Source organism: Myotis brandtii, unplaced genomic scaffold (assembly GCF_000412655.1).
Source record: "Myotis brandtii unplaced genomic scaffold, ASM41265v1 scaffold550, whole genome shotgun sequence".
In the NCBI taxonomy this organism is placed as follows: domain Eukaryota; kingdom Metazoa; phylum Chordata; class Mammalia; order Chiroptera; family Vespertilionidae; genus Myotis; species Myotis brandtii.
In genome coordinates this window covers 3,558,167-3,579,290 of record NW_005370043.1, presented here as the reverse complement: position 1 = coordinate 3,579,290, position 21,124 = coordinate 3,558,167, and the positions used below count along the sequence as shown (strand labels likewise).

The 21,124-nt window shown below is 42.8% G+C and overlaps 2 protein-coding genes and 1 pseudogene across 2 annotated transcripts in view; 1 reads left to right on the top strand and 2 right to left on the bottom strand.

Annotated features, from left to right (window-relative positions):
- Positions 1-1,781: 1,781 nt before the first annotated feature.
- On the bottom strand, positions 1,782-2,775 carry LOC102242304 (annotated as a pseudogene).
- Positions 2,776-16,456: 13,681 nt separating this feature from the next.
- On the top strand, positions 16,457-20,157 carry ELOVL3 (ELOVL fatty acid elongase 3). Its single transcript, XM_005878260.2, has 4 exons — positions 16,457-16,753; positions 17,877-18,008; positions 18,811-18,962; positions 19,216-20,157. The coding sequence occupies exons 1-4, from the start codon at positions 16,653-16,655 to the stop codon at positions 19,641-19,643; spliced, it is 813 nt and encodes a 270-aa protein (XP_005878322.1). The 5' UTR covers positions 16,457-16,652; the 3' UTR covers positions 19,644-20,157.
- The window catches only part of PITX3 (paired-like homeodomain 3), an 11,071-nt gene continuing 10,093 nt past the window's right edge, over positions 20,147-21,124 (bottom strand). Inside the window, exon 5 of the mRNA XM_014549385.1 lies at positions 20,147-21,122. Within this exon, the coding sequence (XP_014404871.1) occupies positions 20,895-21,122 (228 nt within the window). The 3' untranslated portion in view covers positions 20,147-20,894. The remainder of the gene's footprint in view (positions 21,123-21,124) is intronic.

Sequence of the window (21,124 nt, the reverse complement as noted above, 5' to 3'; positions counted from 1 at the left end):
GGCGGGTTTTTAGGGGTATAGGCTTTGGTACTTTCTCTGGTGGGTAGACCCCTGGGGATGTGGGCCTAGCAAGTCCTAAATTTATTGCTAACAGTCTTAGTCTAAGTGCCTCATAAGTAGTACACGGTATTTCTGTAACACTAGGGGGTTTTACTGATTTATTCCCTTCCCTAGTCCCGTTAATCCCTAACTCCAGGGAAACATTCCCACCTGCAGAAACAACCTTTCTCGGGGAGGTGGCCCTGGTTAGAACACATAGCGCTAAGAAGGGGAGCAAACATATTAAGAACAGTATGCCATATATGCCAGGTCCCTTGGAACATATGCTGTGCAGTTGTTTCTTCCCTGCAGCGACTGTGTCAAGCAGCAAGGATGGGACGGCTTCTGGCAGATTTGTATTTCCAAAATTAATTCTTTCTTTTTATTTATTGTATTTTTATTGATTGCAGAGAGGAAGGGAGAGGAAGAGAGAGAAACATCAATGATGAGAGAAAATCATTGATAGGCTGCCTCCTGCACACTCCCTACTGGGGTTTGAGCCTGCAACCCCAGCATGTGCCCTGACTGGGAATTAAACCGTGACCTCCTGGTTCAACCACTGAGCCACGCAGACTGGGCCCAAAATTCTTTCTCTGTGCATCTTCCTCCTTTCCAACACACTGCCATGCAGGCTATCCACCTTGGCCTTCCTGATTGCAGAGAGACTTCTAGGCTACGTTTGCTTTCCCCTTCCTTGCACTGCAGCCTGGAAGCTTCCTCCATGCAGTAAGAGTGCGATCATAGGGCTCACATTATTTGTTTCTCTCTTCCCAGGGATCACAGTCCTGTGTTGCCTATTGTCTAGTGCAGCCCTGGGCAAACTACGGCCCGCGGGCCGGATCCTGTCCGTTTGAAATGAATAAAACTAAAAAAAAAAAAAGACCGTACCCTTTTATGTAATGATGTTTACTTTGAATTTATATTAGTTCACACAAACACTCCATCCATGCTTTTGTTCCGGCCCTCCCGTCCAGTTTAAGAACCCACTGTGGCCCTCGAGTCAAAAAGTTTGCCCACCCCTGGAGTGTCTGAAAACCATTGTTTTAAATATTCTGTTGTTTGTTTTCTAGTTGTTTAAGGCAGAAGGTAAATCTAGTTCCTGTTATTTCATGTTGTCTGGAGGTAGAAGTTCTGACTACCTTTTTGTCATCACAGTTCTGAGTTCTGTGCTGCGCAAGCTTCCTCTAAGTTCTTCGCTGGTGAACTGTATTTCAGACATTCAATCTGGAAGATAAAATCTCCTACTTGGATCTGAGTGAGTCTATAGACAATGCAGCTCATACCAGTGGTTTAAGTGCTGTGACAGGCTACTTGGAGACAGATATATGTCAACCACAGTTGTCCTGGAACTCTGGCTCTACAGTAGCAAGAAAGCAGCTGCTCACTGTATTGCTACAATGTCCTCTAGAATATTGTACTCCCACTACCAGGGAATGAAAAGACTTACATACATCTAGCTTGAGTAATACAGGTTTGTGGTGGTTCTGCTAAGGCAAATTACTTGCAAAATGTATACATATGTGATTAGGTGAGATTAATTTTCATACAGGAATATTAGTTTTAAATCTGTTAAAAGTTTGTGATTGATAAATTTTATATAAGACCCAGTCCCAGTACTCAAGGAACTTATAATTTAATAGAAGGAGAAAAACAAAGTATTTGCATGACTTTTATTAGTTAAATCAAAAGAAAAACAAAGGGGTCCAATTTCTGCATACTCTCATCAACATTTATTATTTTTCTTTTCATACCACAAGAAGCCATAACTTTATTAATGACAGAAACAGTACAAATTTCAAACCAAGCTGAAGTAACCCTTTTGAAACACCAAAAAAGGATCCTCTTTTTTAGATGGTTATATTGTTTATTTCATAATAGCATTTACAATGTCACTACTGTTGTTGTTCAGGACTTGGACTGCCTTTGCTCCTTCCCCCCCCCCCAAATATATATTTTTTTATTTCAGAGAGGAAGGGAGAGGGAGAGAGAGAGAGAAACATCAATGATGAGAGAGACTCATTGATCAGCTGCCTCCTGCACATCCCCCACTGGGGATCGAGCCTGCAACCCGGGCAGGTGCTCTTGACTGGAACTGAACCCAGAACCCTTAGTCCACAGGCCAATGCTTTATCCACTGAGCCAAACTGGCTAGGGCCACCTTTGCTCTTGACACTTTTGCTTGTGACATGAACAATTTTATGTTCTTAAATTTCATACCTGTTTCATCAACCTTGTCCTCTTTACTTTCCTTTTGCACAGCTATAGTCTGTGTGTTTTCTTGAATGTTTGTGACAACTTCACATTAAACTTTGAATTTCTCAACAGCTGCTAGCTGTTCTTGGTGAGATAAATTCTCAATCTTGGCTTCCCCGAAAACTGTGTAGGTATCTGAAGCTGGGATCTTGTAGACATCTTGTTTTATGGTGACAAAGAGGATATTAGATTTCTGGGTAGTGACCCTAGTAATCCCTATAACCTGTTTGGAAGACCCAGTTTGGACATAGCCTTCCATGCCTTCTTTACATTCTGGCTCTGTTTTACTTTACTGACTGGTTCTTCACCGATTTCAGTGGCTGCTGCCAGCTGGTCTGTTGCCTGTGTAGAATCTTGTTCTTCCAGCTCTGGTACTGATCATCAGTCAGAGTCTGTTCCAGACCTTGTGTCAGCCTGGAGCTGTGGCAACTCCTGCTCTGATGGAGAGATGGTTTCTGTATGGAGGGATGGTTCACCTGGCATTTTGTGGGTGGTGAGGAGTGAGTGGTAACACAGAACCAAGAAGGCAGCAGAAAGAGGTTATCTTTTTTTTGTTATAGCCTTCCTAGAGCAAGTGAAGTGCTTATCTCACTGTGGTTTTGATTTGTATTTCCTTGATGGCTAACGATGTTAAACATTTCTTTACGTGCTTATCAGACAATTGTACATCTAATTTGGAGAACCTTAGACCATTTTTACTGGGTTGTATTTTTACTGTTGATGCACGAGAATTCTTTATATATTCTTGATACAAATCCATTATCAAATATATGATTTGCAAAAAAGCGATTCTCTTAAAATTTTTTTTTTATTGATTTCAGAGAGGAAGGGAGAGGGAAATAGAAAATCAATGATGAGAGAGAATCATTGATTGGCTGCCTCCTGAACACCCCCCACTGGGAATCAAGCCTGCAACCCAGGCTTGTGCCCTTGACCAGAATTGAACCTGGGACCCTTCAGTCCACAGGCTGACACTCTATCCACTGAGCCAAGCCGGCTAGGGCTGCATTATCTTTTTACTTTCTTGATGGTGTCCTTCAAAGCACAAAAGTTTTTAATTTGAAGTCTAATTTATCTATTTTTTGTTGGTTGGTTATGCTTTTGGTGTCATATCTAAGAAGCTTTACCTAACCCACCATCACAGAGATTTACTCCTATATTTTCTTCTAAGAGCTTCATGCTTTTAGCTCTTTATGCATTTAGGCCTATGGTCCATATTGAATTAACTTTATGTTTGTATAAGTGTAAATAAGTTGTCCAATTTCATTCTTTTGTGTGTGGATATCCAAATGTCCCAGCACTATTTATTGAAAAGACTATTCTTTTTCCATTGAATTATCTTTGGACTCTTGTCTGAAATCAGTTGCCCATAAATGTGTGTTTTCTGTCTGGCTCTCAATTCTATTTTATTGATCTATCTCTATTCTTATGCCAGTACCACACTATCTTGATTACTGTAACTTTATAATATAAAACATATAATAAGTTTTGAAATTGGGAAGCATTAAAGAGTTTTAAAGAGGAAAATAGCACTAACCGGTTTGGCTCAGTGGATAGAGCATTGGCCTGCGGACTGAAAGGTCTCAGGTTCGATTCTGGTCAAGGGCATGTAACTTGGTTGCTGACACATTTCCAGTAGGAGGTGTGCAAGAGGCAGCTGATCTATGTTTCTTTCTCATCGATGTTTCTAACTCTCTATCCCTCTCCCTTCCTCTCTGTAAAAAAATCAATAAAATATATTTTTAAAAAGTTAAACATAGAATTGCTATATAACCCAGATATTTTAGTCTTACATATATACCCCAAATAATTAAAAATAGGGACTCAAACAAATACTTGTATGCTAATGCTCATTGCAGCATTATTCTAGCCAAAAGGTAGAAACAACCAAAGTGTCCATCAGCAGATGAATGGATAAACAAGTGTATTATATGGATACAATGGAATATTAGTCACCATACAAAGAAATGAAGTTCTGATAATGTTACAACATAGATGAACCTTGTAAAACATTATGCTATGTGAAAGAAAGAAGCCAGATACAAACAGATAAATATTGCATTTCACTTATATGCAATTTCTAGGATAGGCAAACTCATAGAGATGAAAAGCAGATTAGAGATTATCAGGGTTTGGGGTTGGGAGAAATGAAAAATTATTGCTTCATGGGTACAAAGTTTCTGTTTGGGGTTATGAAAAAAGGTTTGGAAATAGTGGTAATGGTTGCAGAACATTGTAAATGTAATTAATGCCACTGAATTGTACACTTAAAATGGTGAAAATGGCCCCAGCCAGTTTGGCTTAGTGGATAGAGCATCAGCCTGTGGACTGAAGAGTCCTGGGTTCAATTCTGGTCAAGGGCACATGCCCGGGTTTCAGGCTCGATTCCCAGTAGGGGGCATGCAGGAGGCAGCTGATCAATGACTCTCATCATTGATGTTTCTATCTCTCTCCCTCTCCCTTCCTCTCTGAAATCAATAAAAATATATTTTTAAAATGGTGAAAATGGCAAATTTTATGTCATATCTATTTCATCATAATTAAAAAAAAAAAAAGACTGCTTGGCAGCTGTGAAGAGATCAGACTGTAGGTTGAGATGACTGCCACAATCCTGTTTAACCAGGATTTACTCTATCCTTCTCTGTGTTCCAGGAATCTGACCTGTGTTGATTGAACCCTCTGGCTTTTTCTGGTTGAACTTGACCAATGTGGAACACTGGCCAATGTAGGCAAGAGATCAGATGGTATGAGGAGACTGAGGTCAGGGTATTCCCTGGCTCCCAATCTGTAGGGTTGCTTTGGCACCTATATCTCTTGATGAAAGGTCACAGCCCTCTCCACAAAGCTCTCTTTGTCTCTGATTTCTAATAATGATTCCCATTCCTTTTAGGGCCATAGTGGTCACCACTAGTGCACTTGTATTTCCCTACACCAGTTTATTACTTTAATGGTTCCTGTATTAAAAATTCCTAGGATTACCCAATTTAAGTGTGCTATCAGTTTCCTGCCTTAGATGGGGGTGAATGTAGTAGAGAGAGCAATAGATATATTTGGAGGTAGAGCCTTGAGGTTTTGATAAATTGGATGGTTTGACAGATATGGCCCTTGGCTATAAGAAAAGTTCTCATAAATTGAGTAAGACAGGATACACAGTCTAGAAAAAACAAACACCAAGAACACAAGATTTAGACTCATACCAATTAATTATATTCTGGCTATAGTATCAAGTTCCAAAGTGGTTGGGACAAGCTACTCAATGTACTCATCCATCTATTGCCTTGCCTGTGGACAGAATTTACTCTTCTTCAAGCTCTCAGATTTGCAGGAGAGAAACTGGAGGGGGTTGGTTGGTTTCCACAGAGGGATCAGAAGAGTGGGGTGTCCCAAGGAAGCAGTGAAAATAGAGTTTTTAGAAATGATAGTAGGAAAAGTGTCTAATAAATTGGGTAAAGTGTCAAGATTCAGACACTGGCTTGCAATGGCTGTCTCCCAACCAGGTGATCTGGAGATAAATGGGAATTGCAGTTTGTGGAGATATTCAGGCTTCAGGGTTAATGAAGCAACACCCTGTTACATCCAGCAGCTGCCCTCTTGTGCTTATTACATCCCTGAAACCATACACAGGACAAGAAGAGGGAGATTTCTCCATCACAGACCCTACACCATTTATGCCCTCCAACTATTTCCTCACTTCCCCTCTTTGCCCTGAATACCTTTCTTCCACCAGGCTCCTCCAGCTGCTGACAGGCACACATAAAACCTATATCCCTGCCCTAAGCGGTTTGGCTCAGTGGATAGAGCATTGGCCTGCGGACTGAAGGGTCCTAGGTTCGATTCCGGTCAAGGGCATGTACCTTGGTTTCGGGCACATCCCCAGTAGGGGGTGTGCAGGAGGCAGCTGATCGATGTTTCTCTCTCATCGATGTTTCTAACTCTTTATCCCTCTCCCTTCCTCTCTGTAAGAATCAATAAAATATATTTAAAAAAAAAAACAAAAACAAAAGAACAACAAAAAAAACCTATATCCCTGCTAGGTGGGGGAGCATCTGAGTTTGAGGTGTCACCCACACACTTCAAGTTATCCTGGGTCAGACAGGAAATCCTTAATGTGCTGCCTGGCTTATTTCCCTTTGATTCAATATGAAGAACTCTGATTGAAGTGTAACTCCCACAATACAATCTTAGGTCTTGGTCCCCTGGACCAGTTCTCTGAGGCCTGCAGGTTGTTTCATCCCAGCGTTTCAGACCAAGGCCCCTTGGGTGGCTGTGCCAATACCATAAACTTTCTTTCTTGTTCCTCTTACTCTACTCCCACAAGAAGCACTCATCCACTTAATCTTATTCCTGTCCATGCTGTAAGGATCCAGACAGCCTTTAGACAGTCAGTCAGCTGTATGATCTCAGACCCATTACTTAACTTCTATATGCCTGAAGTTATTTATTATTAAGCTCTTAGCCAATGCCTGGCACATAGCAAACTCAGTAAATGTTAGTTGTTGTTGTTATATTTAAAAAATAGCAATATGTTCATGTAACTGGTACAACCCATTTCATCAAATTTGAGGCTTTCTGCCAGTATAGTTCTGGTGTGTGTTTTTTTAGATGGCATCATACAGTACGTAGTCTTTTGCGTTTGACTTCTTTCCTTTAGCATAATGTTTTTGAGATTTATCCATGTTGTTTCACATATTAACAGCTCATTTCTTTTTAGTGCAGAGTAGTATTACATAATAAAGAAATTTTGAAATCAGTTATCAGTTAATAACTATTTGGTTTGTTCCAGTTTGTGCTTATTATGGAAAATGCTATTTGATTATCAGTCTTGGTGTATATATTCACATTTGTTCTTGGGTAAATACTAAGAGTGGGATTGCTGGATCATAAGGTAGGTGTATGTTTACTTTATAAGACACTGTCAAACTGTTTCCCAAGTGTCCATACCATTTGCAATCTCACTTACAATGTATTGGAGTTCCAGTTTGCCTTTATCTTTTTTTTTTTTATTCTCACCTGAGGATATTTCCCATTGATTTTTAGAGATAGTGGAAGAGAGAGGGAAAGACAGAGAGAAACATTGATGTGAGAGAAGCACATGGACTGGTTGCTTCCTGCAAGAGCCCTGACCAGGGCCCAGGCTGGGAGGAGCCTGCAACTGCGGTAAGTGCCCTTGACCAGAATCAAACCCAGGATCCTTTGGTCCACAGGCGACGCTCTATCCACTCAGCTAAACCGGCTAGGGAGCCTTTATTTTTTTTTTAACAGTTGGAGTGTAATTGCTGGACAAAAAGAGCAATAATGCAAATGTAATAAATGTTAGCAAACGGTGAATCTGGAAAACAGTATATAAGTGTTCATTTTACTATACTTTCCATTTATTTCCCCCCCCCCATTTATCTTTAAATTTAAAAAATTCAAGACAAAAAGCTGGGAGAAAAACTAAGTTGCATATTATATGGAATTGAACTGATTCTAAAGTTTATCTAGCAGGGAAAATTTGCAAGGAGAGCCAAGAAAATTTGAAAAAGAACAATGAAGGGGAATGGGTCCTACTAGATCTCAAAACTACCTCTAAAGCTATAGTAATTTAAACCTATTTTATTTTCATACACAGAAACCTCCCAGATAAATCATACACAGACTCTAGAAAGAGGTTTATGTGGCTATGGATATTTAGTTTACAATAAAATGGCATTTTAAAGTTAGAATGAGTTAATATATTATAATGGGACTTGACTATAAAATATTTTAAAATAAATACTCTATCCCATTAATAAATATGAATTCAGGAAATATTGGAATTATAAATATATTAGAAGTATTCTAATATATTATGTATTAGGAGAATTAAGATATATTAGAATACTTAAAGTATAAATATATTAGAAGAACTATACGTGATTTTTTGTAAATTTGGAATAGGCAAATAGTAAAATAATAAATAGTAAAATTGAAAAGCAATAAAAAAATTACTGATATATTTCTCTACATAAAAATTTAAAAATTCTAAAAGCTTAAATGTAACATAAGCAATATATATGTGGGGGGCTAGATGGGGCAGTGTGGAGGGATTGAGCAAAAAGGAGAAAAAAACTCATGGACCCAGGCAACAGAATGGTCACTATCTGGGTGAGGGGAGGTGGAGGGATGTGAAAGAGGGTATGGGGGGTTAAATAGCTATGGACAGAGACTTGACCTGGGGTGGTGAACACAATAAAGTGTACAGATTGTGTGTTGTAGAATTGTCCTGAAACCTGTATAATTTTGTTAGCCAGTGTCACCCCAATAAATTCAATAAAAAGGAAGAAAAACAATATATCTATGCATGTATATGTATATTTCTGTTCAGTCATTTGTTTTATTGAGTTTCCCACAGTAAAGTACAGATTTTGCTGATTGCATCCCCATAGTATCATTTAAAATGTTTCTCTTTCCTTTTTATTTGCTTTAAACTGATAGTTACAACTAAAGGCTTGGTTAGATTCAGATTTGATTTTTTAAAACATTTTTTTTTAATTGATTTCAGAGAGGAAGGGAGAGGGAGAGATAGAAACATCAATGATGAAAGAGAATCATTGATTGGCTGCCTTCTGCTCACTCCTTCCTGGAGATCAAGCCCACAACCTGGGCATATGCCATGACCGGGGAACTGAACCATGACCTCCTTGTTCATAGGTCGATGCGCAGCCACTGAGCCACACCAGCCAGGCAGATTTTATTTTTTTATGAAGCAAGACTACTTAATACATGATGTTGCATGGTCCTATCAGAAGGAACATAATTTTCTTGTCTCTTTTATTTTTCTTCAGTGTTATCAGCTATTGAGATTTTTTCCCTAGATCCATTAATTCATTAGCAGTTGTAACTGGTGATGTTTTAATTTCTACTGTTTTACATTCTATCATTTCGACTGTGTATTAGTTGGAATACTTCTCTAAGGAGAAACTTCCTCTCATCACCTATTTAGTTACCCTGAGATATTCAGTTAGTATAGAAAAAGCATAACAAATATTGATTCTTCTTTCTTTTTCACTTTTCAAAATATGAGTTGACTCCTTCCCATCTTTCAAAAGTGACCAATAGCTCTAACTAGTTTGGCTCAATGGATAGAGCGTTGGCCTGCGGACTCAAGGGTCCCAGGTTCGATTCCGGTCAAGGGCATGTACCTTGATTGCGGGCACACTCCCAGTAGGGAGTGTGCAGGAAGCAGCTGATCGATGTTTCTAACTCTCTATCCCTCTCCCTTCTTCTCTGTAAAAATCAATAAAATATATTTTTAAAAAGTGACCAATAAAATGGATTTTATAGTATCATTATAAATAAGCAATTTAATCCAATTTGGTTTCAATCCATTGCAACCACTACTCTTATTGCTGTGCAAATGGTAGAATTTTTGGCCAGAGTGTGTTTATTTAGGTTGGTTAGCTCCTGAGTCCTTTTGACACATCAATTAACTTCTTTGCTTCCTGATGTGACAAGATATTTTTAGGCTCATCTTCTACAGTGTCTGGCCCAGACCTGGAATCAGCCATCCCCAAGGAGTTCAGGTTACCTTTATCAGGAAATTATATTTAAAACAACAGCCTGGCCTGGCCAGTGTTGCTCAGTGGTTGATCATCGACCTATGAACTAGGAGGTCAAGGTTCAATTCCAGTTAGGATTTGGATTTTGGCTTGATCCCCAGAGGGAGGTGTGCAGGAGGTAGCTGATGAATGGTTCTCTCTCATCATCAATGTTTTCTCTTTCTCCATCTCCCTTTCTCTCTGAAATCAATAAAAATATGTTTTTAAAAAAACCAGTTGGGTGCTAGAGATGCTCATTGGTATTGGATTGGACATGGATCCTAGATCTTTTTGGCTGACAGAGTTAGAAAAAAATTCCCTCATGACACTGTGAAGTCAATTCCCTCCCCACATTCCTTGGCCTCTGTGTATAATCCAATGGATTTTGATATGTTAATTTTTAAAAATTGTGGTAAAATATATATGACATAAAAAATAGTCATTTTAACTATTTTAAGTGTACAATTCAGGGTCATTAATTACATTCTCAATGTTATACAACCATAATCACTATTTCCAAAACATTTTCATTACCCCAAACAGAAATTCTGTACCTACTAAGCAATAACTTTCCATTACCCTCTCTCCCCAGCCCCTGGTAACCTCTAGTCTACTTTCTGTCTCTGAATTTGCCTATTCTAGATATTTTATGTGAGAGAAATCACACAATAGTGGTTTTTTTCTGACAACAAATTCCCTTGGGGTTTTTTTTTTTTTCTGGAATAGTCTTTATTTCTCCCCCACTTTTAATTTTTCTGTATACAGATTTTTAGGGTGATGGATTTTTTTCTTTCAAAACTTAAAATATTTCAACACTCTTCTTGCTTGCATAGTTTCTAAAGAGAAGTTCAATGTAATCCTTTTTAAAAAATATATATTTTGATTTTTTTTTTTTTTTTTTTTTTTTACAGATAGGAAGAGAGAAGGAGAAGGAGAGGGATAGAGAGTTAGAAACATCGAAGAGAGAGAAACAACGATTCAGCTGCTTCCTGCACATTCCCTACTGGGGATGTGCCCGCAACCAAGGTACATGCCCTTGACTGGAATCTAACCTGGGACCCTTCAGTCCACAGGCTGATGCTCTATCCACTGAGCCAAACCGGTCAGGGCTCAATGTAATTCTTATCATTGTTCCTCTGTATGTGAGGTGGTTTATTTTTTTCTGTTGCTTCTTTCAATATGTGTTTTGTCTTGGGTTTCCTGTGGTTTGAATATGATATACTCAAATGTAGAATTTTTGGTATTCACCTTATGTGGTGTTCTTTGATCTTCCTGGATCTGTGGTTTGTCTCTGTTATTAATTTTGGAAAGTTCTCAGCCATTATTACCTCAAATATTTATTCTCTTTTCTCTCTTTCTAGTATTCCTGTTATATGAATATTATTATACCTTTCCTATTCCCTCCCCACATATCCTGTTTCTTTTGTTTTTCATTATTTTTTTCTTTGAATTTCATCTTGAAAAGTTTCTATTGATATATCTTCAAGCTCACTTACCCGATCTAATTATCTCACATTTTAGTGTTTCTTTAAACTTCAGGGCATCATCACTTTTAGACAACTGAGGTAATGGAAAAGATACAGTTTTCAATATTGTTTTTCTTTCACATTATTTTATAAACATAGTTTCATGTTTCTTCATGTTATGGTATCTGAAAACTGTTTTGTAATATTAGTATTTAATAATTTAATTATTTATTGGTGGGTTTCTATTATTTTAAGTCACACTGACTTACATACCGATTTTATTTTGGCCTATTTCACTGGGTTTTTAATTCCTAGGTGAGAGACCAGGCCAAAGGATATCCATTGGTTCTTGCTAAGTATTACTTAAGTGTGCTTCTTGAAGGATTATGCCAGTTTATCTGGCCACTAGCCAGGTGTGAATGTATCTGGTTCCCAAAGCTTTGACCAGCGTTGGATATTTAATTTTTACACAGTTTAATGACTGTTAATTGGGACCATACTATACAGACAGTCTTTAATTTGCATTTCCGTAATTACTAAGGAAGTTGAGTCTTTAAAAACTATATATGTTTATTGTTTGTATTTCCTCTTAGGTGCCTAGTCAATTCAAAGCAACAGACATCTTTTGAGTGCCCACTATGTGCCAAGTCCTGTGTGCTTCCCTCAAGAAGAGTGACCTAACAAAAAGGACTATTTGAGATAAGATAGGGTGGGGGAGCCAAGATAGTATAGAAAATAAATGACTAACTGTACTCAACTGGTAGAAGCACAATATTGGCAGGCAGTTTGGGCAGTCCTGTGGGTTGAAGACAAAGTAGGAAGGGGTTGGTCTCCAAAATAGATTAAGTTTTTGCAGGGCAAGTGACTTTAGAGCTTGGGCCGAATAATGGGTAAGATTTGTCCAGGTGATAAAAAAAAAAATGTCTGGGGAGAGGGAATAATTGTGACTGTTTCATTATAGCTAAAATGTGGAATGCAGGGGCTGAGGTTTGATGGATAATGGGTCAGGGCTAACTTCAGGAGCCTGACCTTTGTCCTGAAGTTTTTCGTTGTCATTATTCTTAAAGAGGAATGACATGAGCTAATTTGTGTTTTAGAAAGACCTTTCTGGCAGCTAATGAGAGGTAGATTTGGGGACACTGGAATTATACGATGAGCCTATCTGTGTCCTTAGCCACTTACCAAGGGTCAGAGAGATGGGACTAGGAATAAGCTTTTTATGTAGTATGCACATTAACTATTTATATGTCCTACTTAAAACTATATTTCCATTTCATGGCTTTCATTTTTAAAAAATGTTTAAATTGTGGTAAAATATATATAACATAACATTTACAATCTTAACTATTTTTAAGTTATTTTTAAAATATAGTTTACTGATTTCTGAGTAGAAGGAGCGAGAGATAGAAACATCAATGATAAGAAAGAAAAATGATCGACTGCCTCCTGCACGCCCCACACTGGGGATCGAACCTACAACCCAGGTATGTGCCCTGACCGGGAATCAAACCATGACCTCCTGGTTCATAGGTCAACGCTCAATCACTGAGCCATGCCGACCAGGCTTAACCATTTTTAAAAGTTTATTTATTGATTTGAGAGAGAGAGAGAGAGAGAGAATGAATCTACTTGCTGTTCTACTCATCCATGCACTCACTGGTTAACCCTCGCCTGTGACTCAACCACAACCCTGGTGCACCAGGACGATGCTTCAACCAACTGAGCTACCTGGCCAGACCTACTATCTTAACCATTTTAAAGTGTACAACTCATTAGTGTTAAGTAAATTCACATTGTTGTGGAATCAATCACCAGGTCATGGCTTTCCTTTGTATATTTTATTTCATTTTTTATTTTTTAAATATATTTTTATTGATTTCAGAGAGGAAGGGAGAGGGATAGAGAGATAGAAACATTAATGATGAGAGAAAATCACTGATTGGCTGCCTCCTGCAGCCCCACACTGGGGATTAAGCCCACAACCCAGGTATGTGCCCTTGACCAGAATCAAACCTGGAACCCTTCAGTCCACAGGCTGACGCTCTATCCACTGAGCCAAACCGGCTAGGGCAGTGATGGCGAACCTATGACACGAGTGTCAGAGGTGACACGTGAACTCATTTTTTTGGTTGATTTTTCTTTGTTAAATGGCATTTAAATATATAAAATAAATATCAAAAATATAAATCTTTGTTTTACTATGGTTGCAAATATAAACAAATTTCTATATGTGACACAGCACCAGAGTTAAGTTAGTGCTGACACGCCGAGCTCAAAAGGTTCGCCATCACTGGGCTAGGGCATGGCTCTCCTTTTTAGTTAATTAGTGAGTTTTATTAAAAAGAAGTTGAAATTTGTACAAATTCACTTTTTTTGGTAATAATTACTATTGTTTGCTTAACATTTTATGTTGATAATGTTCTTTTTAAATTTTTTTATTGATTTCAGAGAGGAAGGAAGAGAAAGAGAGAGCGATAGAAACATCAATGATGAGAGAATCATTGATCGGCTGTCTCCTGCACGGCCCCTACTGGAGATTGAGCCTGCAACCTTGGCATGTGCCCTTGACCAGAATCAAACCCAGGACCCTTCAATCCACAGGCTGATGCTCTATCCACTGAGCCAAACCAGCTAGGGCGATAATGTTCTTTTTAAAAAATGTATTTTTATTTATTTCAGAGAGGAAGGGAGAAGGGAGAGGGAGAGAGAAATGAAACATCAATGATGAGAGAGAATCATTGGTTGGCTGCCTCCTGCACGCCCCACATCAGGGATCCAGCCTGCAACCTAGGCATATGCTCTGACTAGGAATCAAACCATGACTTCCTGGTTCATAGGTCAATACTCAACCACTGAACCACGCTGGCTGGGCAGATAATGTCCTTTAACATATATGATCTCCTTTGATACTCATAAACATGCTTCTGAGGTAGATGTTATTCCCATTTTACAGATGATAAAGCTGAGACCAAGAGGTAAAAAGACCCAACAAACTTGGCATGTTTATCTCGGAGAAACAAAGAGCATCACCCAGATTTATAGGCTGAGGATTTCATTTATTTCAGTCATTCATGAAATAAATATTACCTGAGTACCTATTGTATGCCCAGTGTTAGGAGAATGATGTTGAACAAAATAGACATATTGCCTGCATTATGGAGCTCAAGGACTAGTGGGGGAAAGGGCATTAACCAACTAATCATAAAAATAATGAAGTAATTACAAACTCTCATTGAAGAAAAGAATACCATGTTATGAGAACAATTTCTATATAATAGAGATAACAGACCAAGTCCTAGGGTCAGGGAACGTTTCCCCTAGGAAATAATTTCTGGAGATTTTTCTTCTTCTCTTCCACACACTCTGCCCTCAAGCCTCAAACTTCACAGGGATGACAATGTAAAATGTCTTCATTTGAGAGACACCCAAGACTGAATATACATATTCTATGTGCATTTGTAAACCTTTCAAAATTATTTACCCTGACATTTCTGTGTCTAGTCCATAATATCCTTTCATTGACATGATCTGGCTTGTATACTGACACCAACCTTGCGAAGTAGGCAGGCAAGCATGACTATCTACATTTTACTGATGAAGAAAGAGAGTGTCAGAGAGGTTAGGGCCTGGCTGGTGTGGCTCAGAGATTGAGCATCGACCATGAACCAGGAGGTCACCAGTTCAATTCCCGGTCAGGGCACATGCCCGGGTTTCAGGCTTGATCCCCAGTATGGGTCGTAGGGGTCATGCAGGAGACAGCTGATTGATGATTCTCTCTCATCAATTTTTTTATTTCTCTATACCTCTCCCTTCCTTTATCTCTAAAATCAATAAAAACACACACATACACACACACATATATAGCTACCGAAGGGTTTTAAGCAGGAAAGTGGCATGAGAGGACAGAAAGTGGTGGTTTTCAAAGTATGGACTGGGACCAACTACTGGGTCAGAATCTCTGGGGCTCGAGCTCAGGATACTTATGATCAGCCAGATTTGGGAATTCTTTACAGGTTCTAATGCAATAAAGAGAGAGAAGCACTGTATTAGAGGAAATGGTGCAACCAGTTACCATGACTATGATAGTGGCTGTAGTAATCAGGTGAGAAGTAATGAGGTACAGAGACAAAGGACTGCACTTGTGACTCATTTAGTCAATGACTTCAGCCACATGTGACCCTTTCCCAGACAGTGGCTGAGGTCAAGGAAGTGGAGCTGGGCTTCCTACCTAGGTCCTCTGGCTCCAGAGCCTGTGGGCTTTGCTGTTTATAGCTATATCTTGATTATAAATATTGCATACTAGTATTTAGTTATCTTAGCACTTGTTTTGCAAATCTTGTATTTCTTTCTCACTTTCATAAAACAGGAGAGAAATAAGGGACAGACGAGTAAGGCCTTAAAAGGGCTGAGCACACAGGCAAGGACAAAGGTAGATTTGATTAGACAATCACAGATTGGGGAAGATACACTGCGTCTCCCCTCCTATTAACCCCTGGAGGCCTCCAGGAAACCTGAAGACAATAATCCCAGAATCCCAGAGGGTGACCCCATTTCCTCCCCTGGGTTATTACTGGGTGTCAGGCTGTGAAGCAGTTCGGGAATTCAGGAAATTGTAAAGAAACCACAACAGCCTCAACAACCATCTTCTCAAACATCAACATCAACAACCTCGACAATAAAATTCATTAAAATTCACCTCCCTGCCACCCACAACCACAGACCGGAAGGAGGCAGTCCGATTGTCCGCACCCCTGGCCTGAGTTTTCCAGGGTCTCAGGGAAGCGGGGAAACGGGTATCCCTATTTCTGGGTCAGGGCACCAGAGACCGAGGACGCCTCCACTCTCGGATCCTCACTGTCAAGTAGGTCAGGATTAAAACAAACTGAGGTGAAGGCGGAGGTTGGCGTTCCTGGGGAAGCCTGGGACGTCCAAGCACCTGGGAAGGCCGCCGGAGCCAAGCCAAGCGAGTGAGAGTGGAGATGTTGGGGTGAAAATAGGACGGGAAAGGCGTGGCGAGGGGTCTAGGACCGGCCCTTGGGGTGGGCGTGTGTGTGGAAGGATGGCCAATCAGAGAGTGTGCTTCCGCCAAGGGGCGGGATAGGGGCTCGCCTGGGTGGAGATTGGCTAACGGCGCCGCGGCTTTGCGATTCCGCGTTATATACGGCAGAGGCGGCTGCGGTGCCATGGGGTCCGACCGCGGCGCACTCGTCTGAATCGGGCGCTCGGAGTTCCTCGGGTCCTGGGTCCGTTCTGTCCCGCCCCCAGGTTCGCTCCTCGGGCCCCCAACCTGTGGTTCGGCTCCCCAAGCTCCCGGCCTTGACGCCTGCAGGACGAAATGGGCACAGTCATGAATGCCTCGGACGGGAAAGAGCCGCTGCTCCAGCCCTACAACTTCGAGCTGCTAGAGGACCCAAGGCCCTTTTTGGAGGAGTACTGGTGAGACCGGGGCAGCGGAAAGGCCACGATCCTGATGACTGGCATTAGCGGGGGTGGGGGGACGCTGCCCGCAATGGCACCGGGCTCTCCTGTGCCGGCTCCACATTCCCGCTGTCCAAGGTGCAGGTAGTGTGGTGCCGCAAAGAGATTAGATCTGGAAAGAGAGAAAGGGGTGAGAGAGAGAGAGAGAGAGAGAGAGAGAGAAGAAATAAAAGGATGGGATGAGGAGACAGAAACCCAAGGGAAAGAGTGTAGCGAGAACTGGTCTCTGAGGCATGGGGTTGACTTGAACTCCTAGTCCCACCAGCCTGTAGATGATTCTTCTTTGTCCTTTGTGGCCTCGCGTGGCCGGGGGTGCCCGTGTACATAGTGCTGGTGCCGAGGGACAGCCTGCCCTTCACAATTACCACGTTGTTCTCCAAGTGTTTCATCGTCCCAGCTGTGGAGAAGGGGGCAAAGCCAGGGAGCTCTTCAACATTTCCCTCGGGCTCTCTGGCCTTGCCCTAAGGCTCCTCCAAGGTGTCTGTGGGCTGATTTTGTGCTCCAGCCAATTTGGTGGAAGCTACTTGCCACATTCTTCTTACGCCATCGCCCTGTGTTGTTTCTAGACATGGGCCAGCACTTGTCACCCACTCCCAGCCCCACTGAGAGCAGGAATCACAGCACCCTTGGACACAGCCCCCGAAATGTGCTATGTCCTTGGCATATTTTTACTCCTCACCCGAGGAGATGTTATTATTGATTTGAGAGGGAGAAATATCAATGTGAGAGAGAAACATTGATCAGTGGCCTCTGTACGTGTCCTGGTGGGGGATCAAACCCACAACCTGGGTATGTGCCTTGACCAGGTTTGAACCCGTCACCTTCTGGTGCACGAGCTGATGCTCCAACCGAGTACATCCTAAGTACTTACATAGTAATGCTGTCAGGAGAGGAGTAATATTCCCCTTTTACGAATAAGGAAACGGAGGCTCCGAGAACAAAGTAGCTTTTCCAATGTCACAAAGCTACTCGGTGGCAGAGGTGGAACTCCAATCCAGAGCACTCACTCGGGGAGATGAGTGGGTGTTTCTCTAACCAGCACCCACCCACCAGCCCCTCCCCTGTGCCTTCTGCCTCCCAGGACAGCCTCATTTCCCATAGCTCTCATCTACCTGCTGCTCATCTTCGTGGGGCACAACTACATGAAGGCACGGAAGGGCTTCAACCTGCAGGTGCCTCTCACCCTTTGGTCCTTCTGCCTTGCAGTCTTCAGGTAAGACACTCCTCGCTTATCCTGTACACCCTAGACCAGTGATGGCGAACCTTTTGAGCTCGGCGTGTCAGCATTTTGAAAAACCCTAACTTAACTTTGATGCCGTGTCACATATAGAAATTTTTTGATATTTGCAACCATAGTAAAACAAAGACTGATGTTTTTGATATTTATTTTATATATTTAAATGCCATTTAACAAAAAAAATCAACCAAAAAAATGTCATAGGTTCGCCATCACTGCCCTAGACCCTCACTCCATCCCCAAAAGCTTTCTAGAAACCTCAATTGCATCAACTCCCCAAATTGCCCCCAGCTCCCCCTATCCCATTCGCTCAGCTCTAGGGCCCTCCCCAGCTTCCCCTCTCCTTCCCCAGGCACCAGACTGGCAGTTTCTGTTCTCTCATGAGTCCTCTTGTTCTCATGGAGTCTGTATACTTCTGACAAATTTCTCCAGACTTTAAGATCCTCCAATAACTTCCCTAGCCCCTCCTTCCTCTATTCCTCTCCCATTGGTATCCCCCATCCTGCCACCCATCTCCTCATAGGCTCCTACCCATCCCAAGAATTCTGTTCCTTAACTCAACTTTCAGTCCCATCCTCCAGCATTCCCTGGTCCTTTCCCAGCCCTCATCTCCTCTAGATCGCTGGTTGGATTTACCAGATTGGCTCCAGGATCTCAGAAGCCATGACTCCTGGAAGGATGGGAAGGTGGCGGAACTTGGGTCCTGACCAGGCTGAGGGGGAAGGGTGGATTGGTGTCTGGGAATGATCTTACACCCTTTTCCTCTGTCCCATTTCAGTATCCTGGGGGCAGTGAGGACGTGGGGCTTTATGGGAAATTTGATACATAGGCATAGCCTAAAGCATACTGTGTGCTTCACCACCTCCCTCCACGAATCTGTAGTCAAATTCTGGTCCTGGCTCTTTGTTCTCAGCAAGATCATTGAACTTGGTAAGTGGCAAGGTTTTGTCTCTCTGGCACCCAGTCAACTGCATCCTTCCTTAGTTCCCCCCTCGCCCATCACATGGAGAGTCCCTTCCCCACCCCTGGTCCTAACAACACCTCTCACCCAAGCCCTCTTCCAGATTCTCTGCCACAAAGACCCCTCTCCCCACCCTGAGAATTCCCCCTTTGCCCCCACATTCAGTGCAGAGGGTGGTCCCAACACTGGGTGGTATGTCAGCTATGACTCCCCATCTCCCAGGAGACACAGCCTTCATCATCCTGCGTAAGCGGCCACTCATCTTTGTGCACTGGTACCACCACAGCACAGTGCTAGTGTTCACAAGCTTTGGATACAAGAACAAGGTGCCTGCAGGCGGCTGGTTTATGACCATGAACTATGGTGTGCATGCTATCATGTACACCTACTACACGCTGAGGGCCGCCCAAGTGAAGCCCCCCAGGTGGTTCCCCAGGCTCATCACCAGCCTGCAGATCCTGCAGATGTTTATGGGAGCTACTGTCGTCATCCTGGCTTACACCTGGAGACAGGAACAGGGATGCCACACCACAACGGAACAATTCTTCTGGTCCCTCATGGTGTATATAACCTACTTCATCCTCTTTGCCAACTTCTTCTACAAAACCTACGTAATGCCCAAGGTTAAAGCCAAGACCAAGAGCGAGTAAAGGGTTGGAGAAGAAGAAAGGGCTCCAGACTCTCTCCTCCCCGGGGCATGGAGGGGTTTGGTTTAGGTTTGGGAGAATGATTAGGAGGTTTTCCCTGCGTGGTTTCCCCACAGGATGTGTGCCCCAAGGTGGCAGGAAGTTATGACAGACAAGAAACGTCAACCATGGGAAGGGGATGTGGTGTAGTACTTTGATGTTTCTGTTTTTAATATGAAGGCCAAGCAGACCCTGAGATGGGGCTGGGACTGGGGAGGATTCCCACAGCCGAATTATTTATATTTCTATATAGAAACCTTTCTCTTCTTGCTCTATTTTTTAATTAAATATTTCAAGAAGACTTCTAGTTTGGGGGAATTTGGGGGAAGAAGGGATCTGCTGTGGTGGGAAATGGCTGCTGGCAATGGGATGATCAGTAGGTTAGACGTCTAAGAGGATGTGTGGATGAGAAGCACACACGCAGACACTCAATAAGAATCCTAGTTTTGGTAGGCACTTAATAAATGTCTGTTACAGACCAGAATTTTATTGCTGTTAGAGGCCCAAGCCCCTCATTGGAACAGTGAGAAACAGGTGCAGAAAGGCCGAGTAACTTCTCTAAGGTTCGAAGGCTTCCTAAGTTGCAGAAGTGACACCTGCAAGTGTGACAGACCAGATCTCCCAGTTATCCTCCATACGACCGCAAGGTGGCGCCGCAGCACCAACTTTAGCCAATGCCTGCCATTGGCTAGTCCCCCCGAGCCATCCACACAGACACGCCAGCACGCGCGCCCCTCCTTTGCTCCTTGGCTTCCCCAGCCTGGCGTTAGCGGCGGCGGGGGACCGAAGCCCTAGAAACGTGGACCCTCACCTCTTCCTGAACACCCAGCTCTGTTTTGGACCTGGGGGAGGATGAGGGGAAAGGGCTCAACTGCAACTCCGAGTCATCAGGCCTTTCACGGTCCGCGCACGTTTATTTCATTTATCTTTGAAAATGATAAATGGGAGAGGAGGAGTCTGGAGAAGGCGGGGCGGGCCAAGGGTGAGTTGGCCCCCGGGGAACTGGTCCCTGTGCCTGGCCTGAGTCCCAGGGGCGTGGACTGTGGGTAGGGCCCCGTCCACCCCTCGGGGCTGGGAGTGGGAAGGCTCTCTCTGGAGCTGGCCGCCTCCCTCCCCCCAGCTGCCCCGGCATCCCTAGCCCATCCAGACCACCCCAGCCCGGGGAGGCGATGAATGACCGACCCCGTCCTCGGGGATGGCAGACCCGCTCCGCACTCATACGGGCCGCTCCACGGCGTACTGACATGGACTGAGGTTGGCTGCCGGGGGCGGCCCGGGTACCGCGGGGTAGCTGAAGGAGGCGTGCTGTTTGGCCTTGAGCCGCAAGCTGGCCAGACTGGAGTTACACGGGTCCCGATAGACGTAGGGGGAGGAGGCGGCTGCAGCAGCAGCGGCGGCGGCGGCCGAGGCGTAAGGGCAGGACACTGCCCCGGAGGACACGGAGG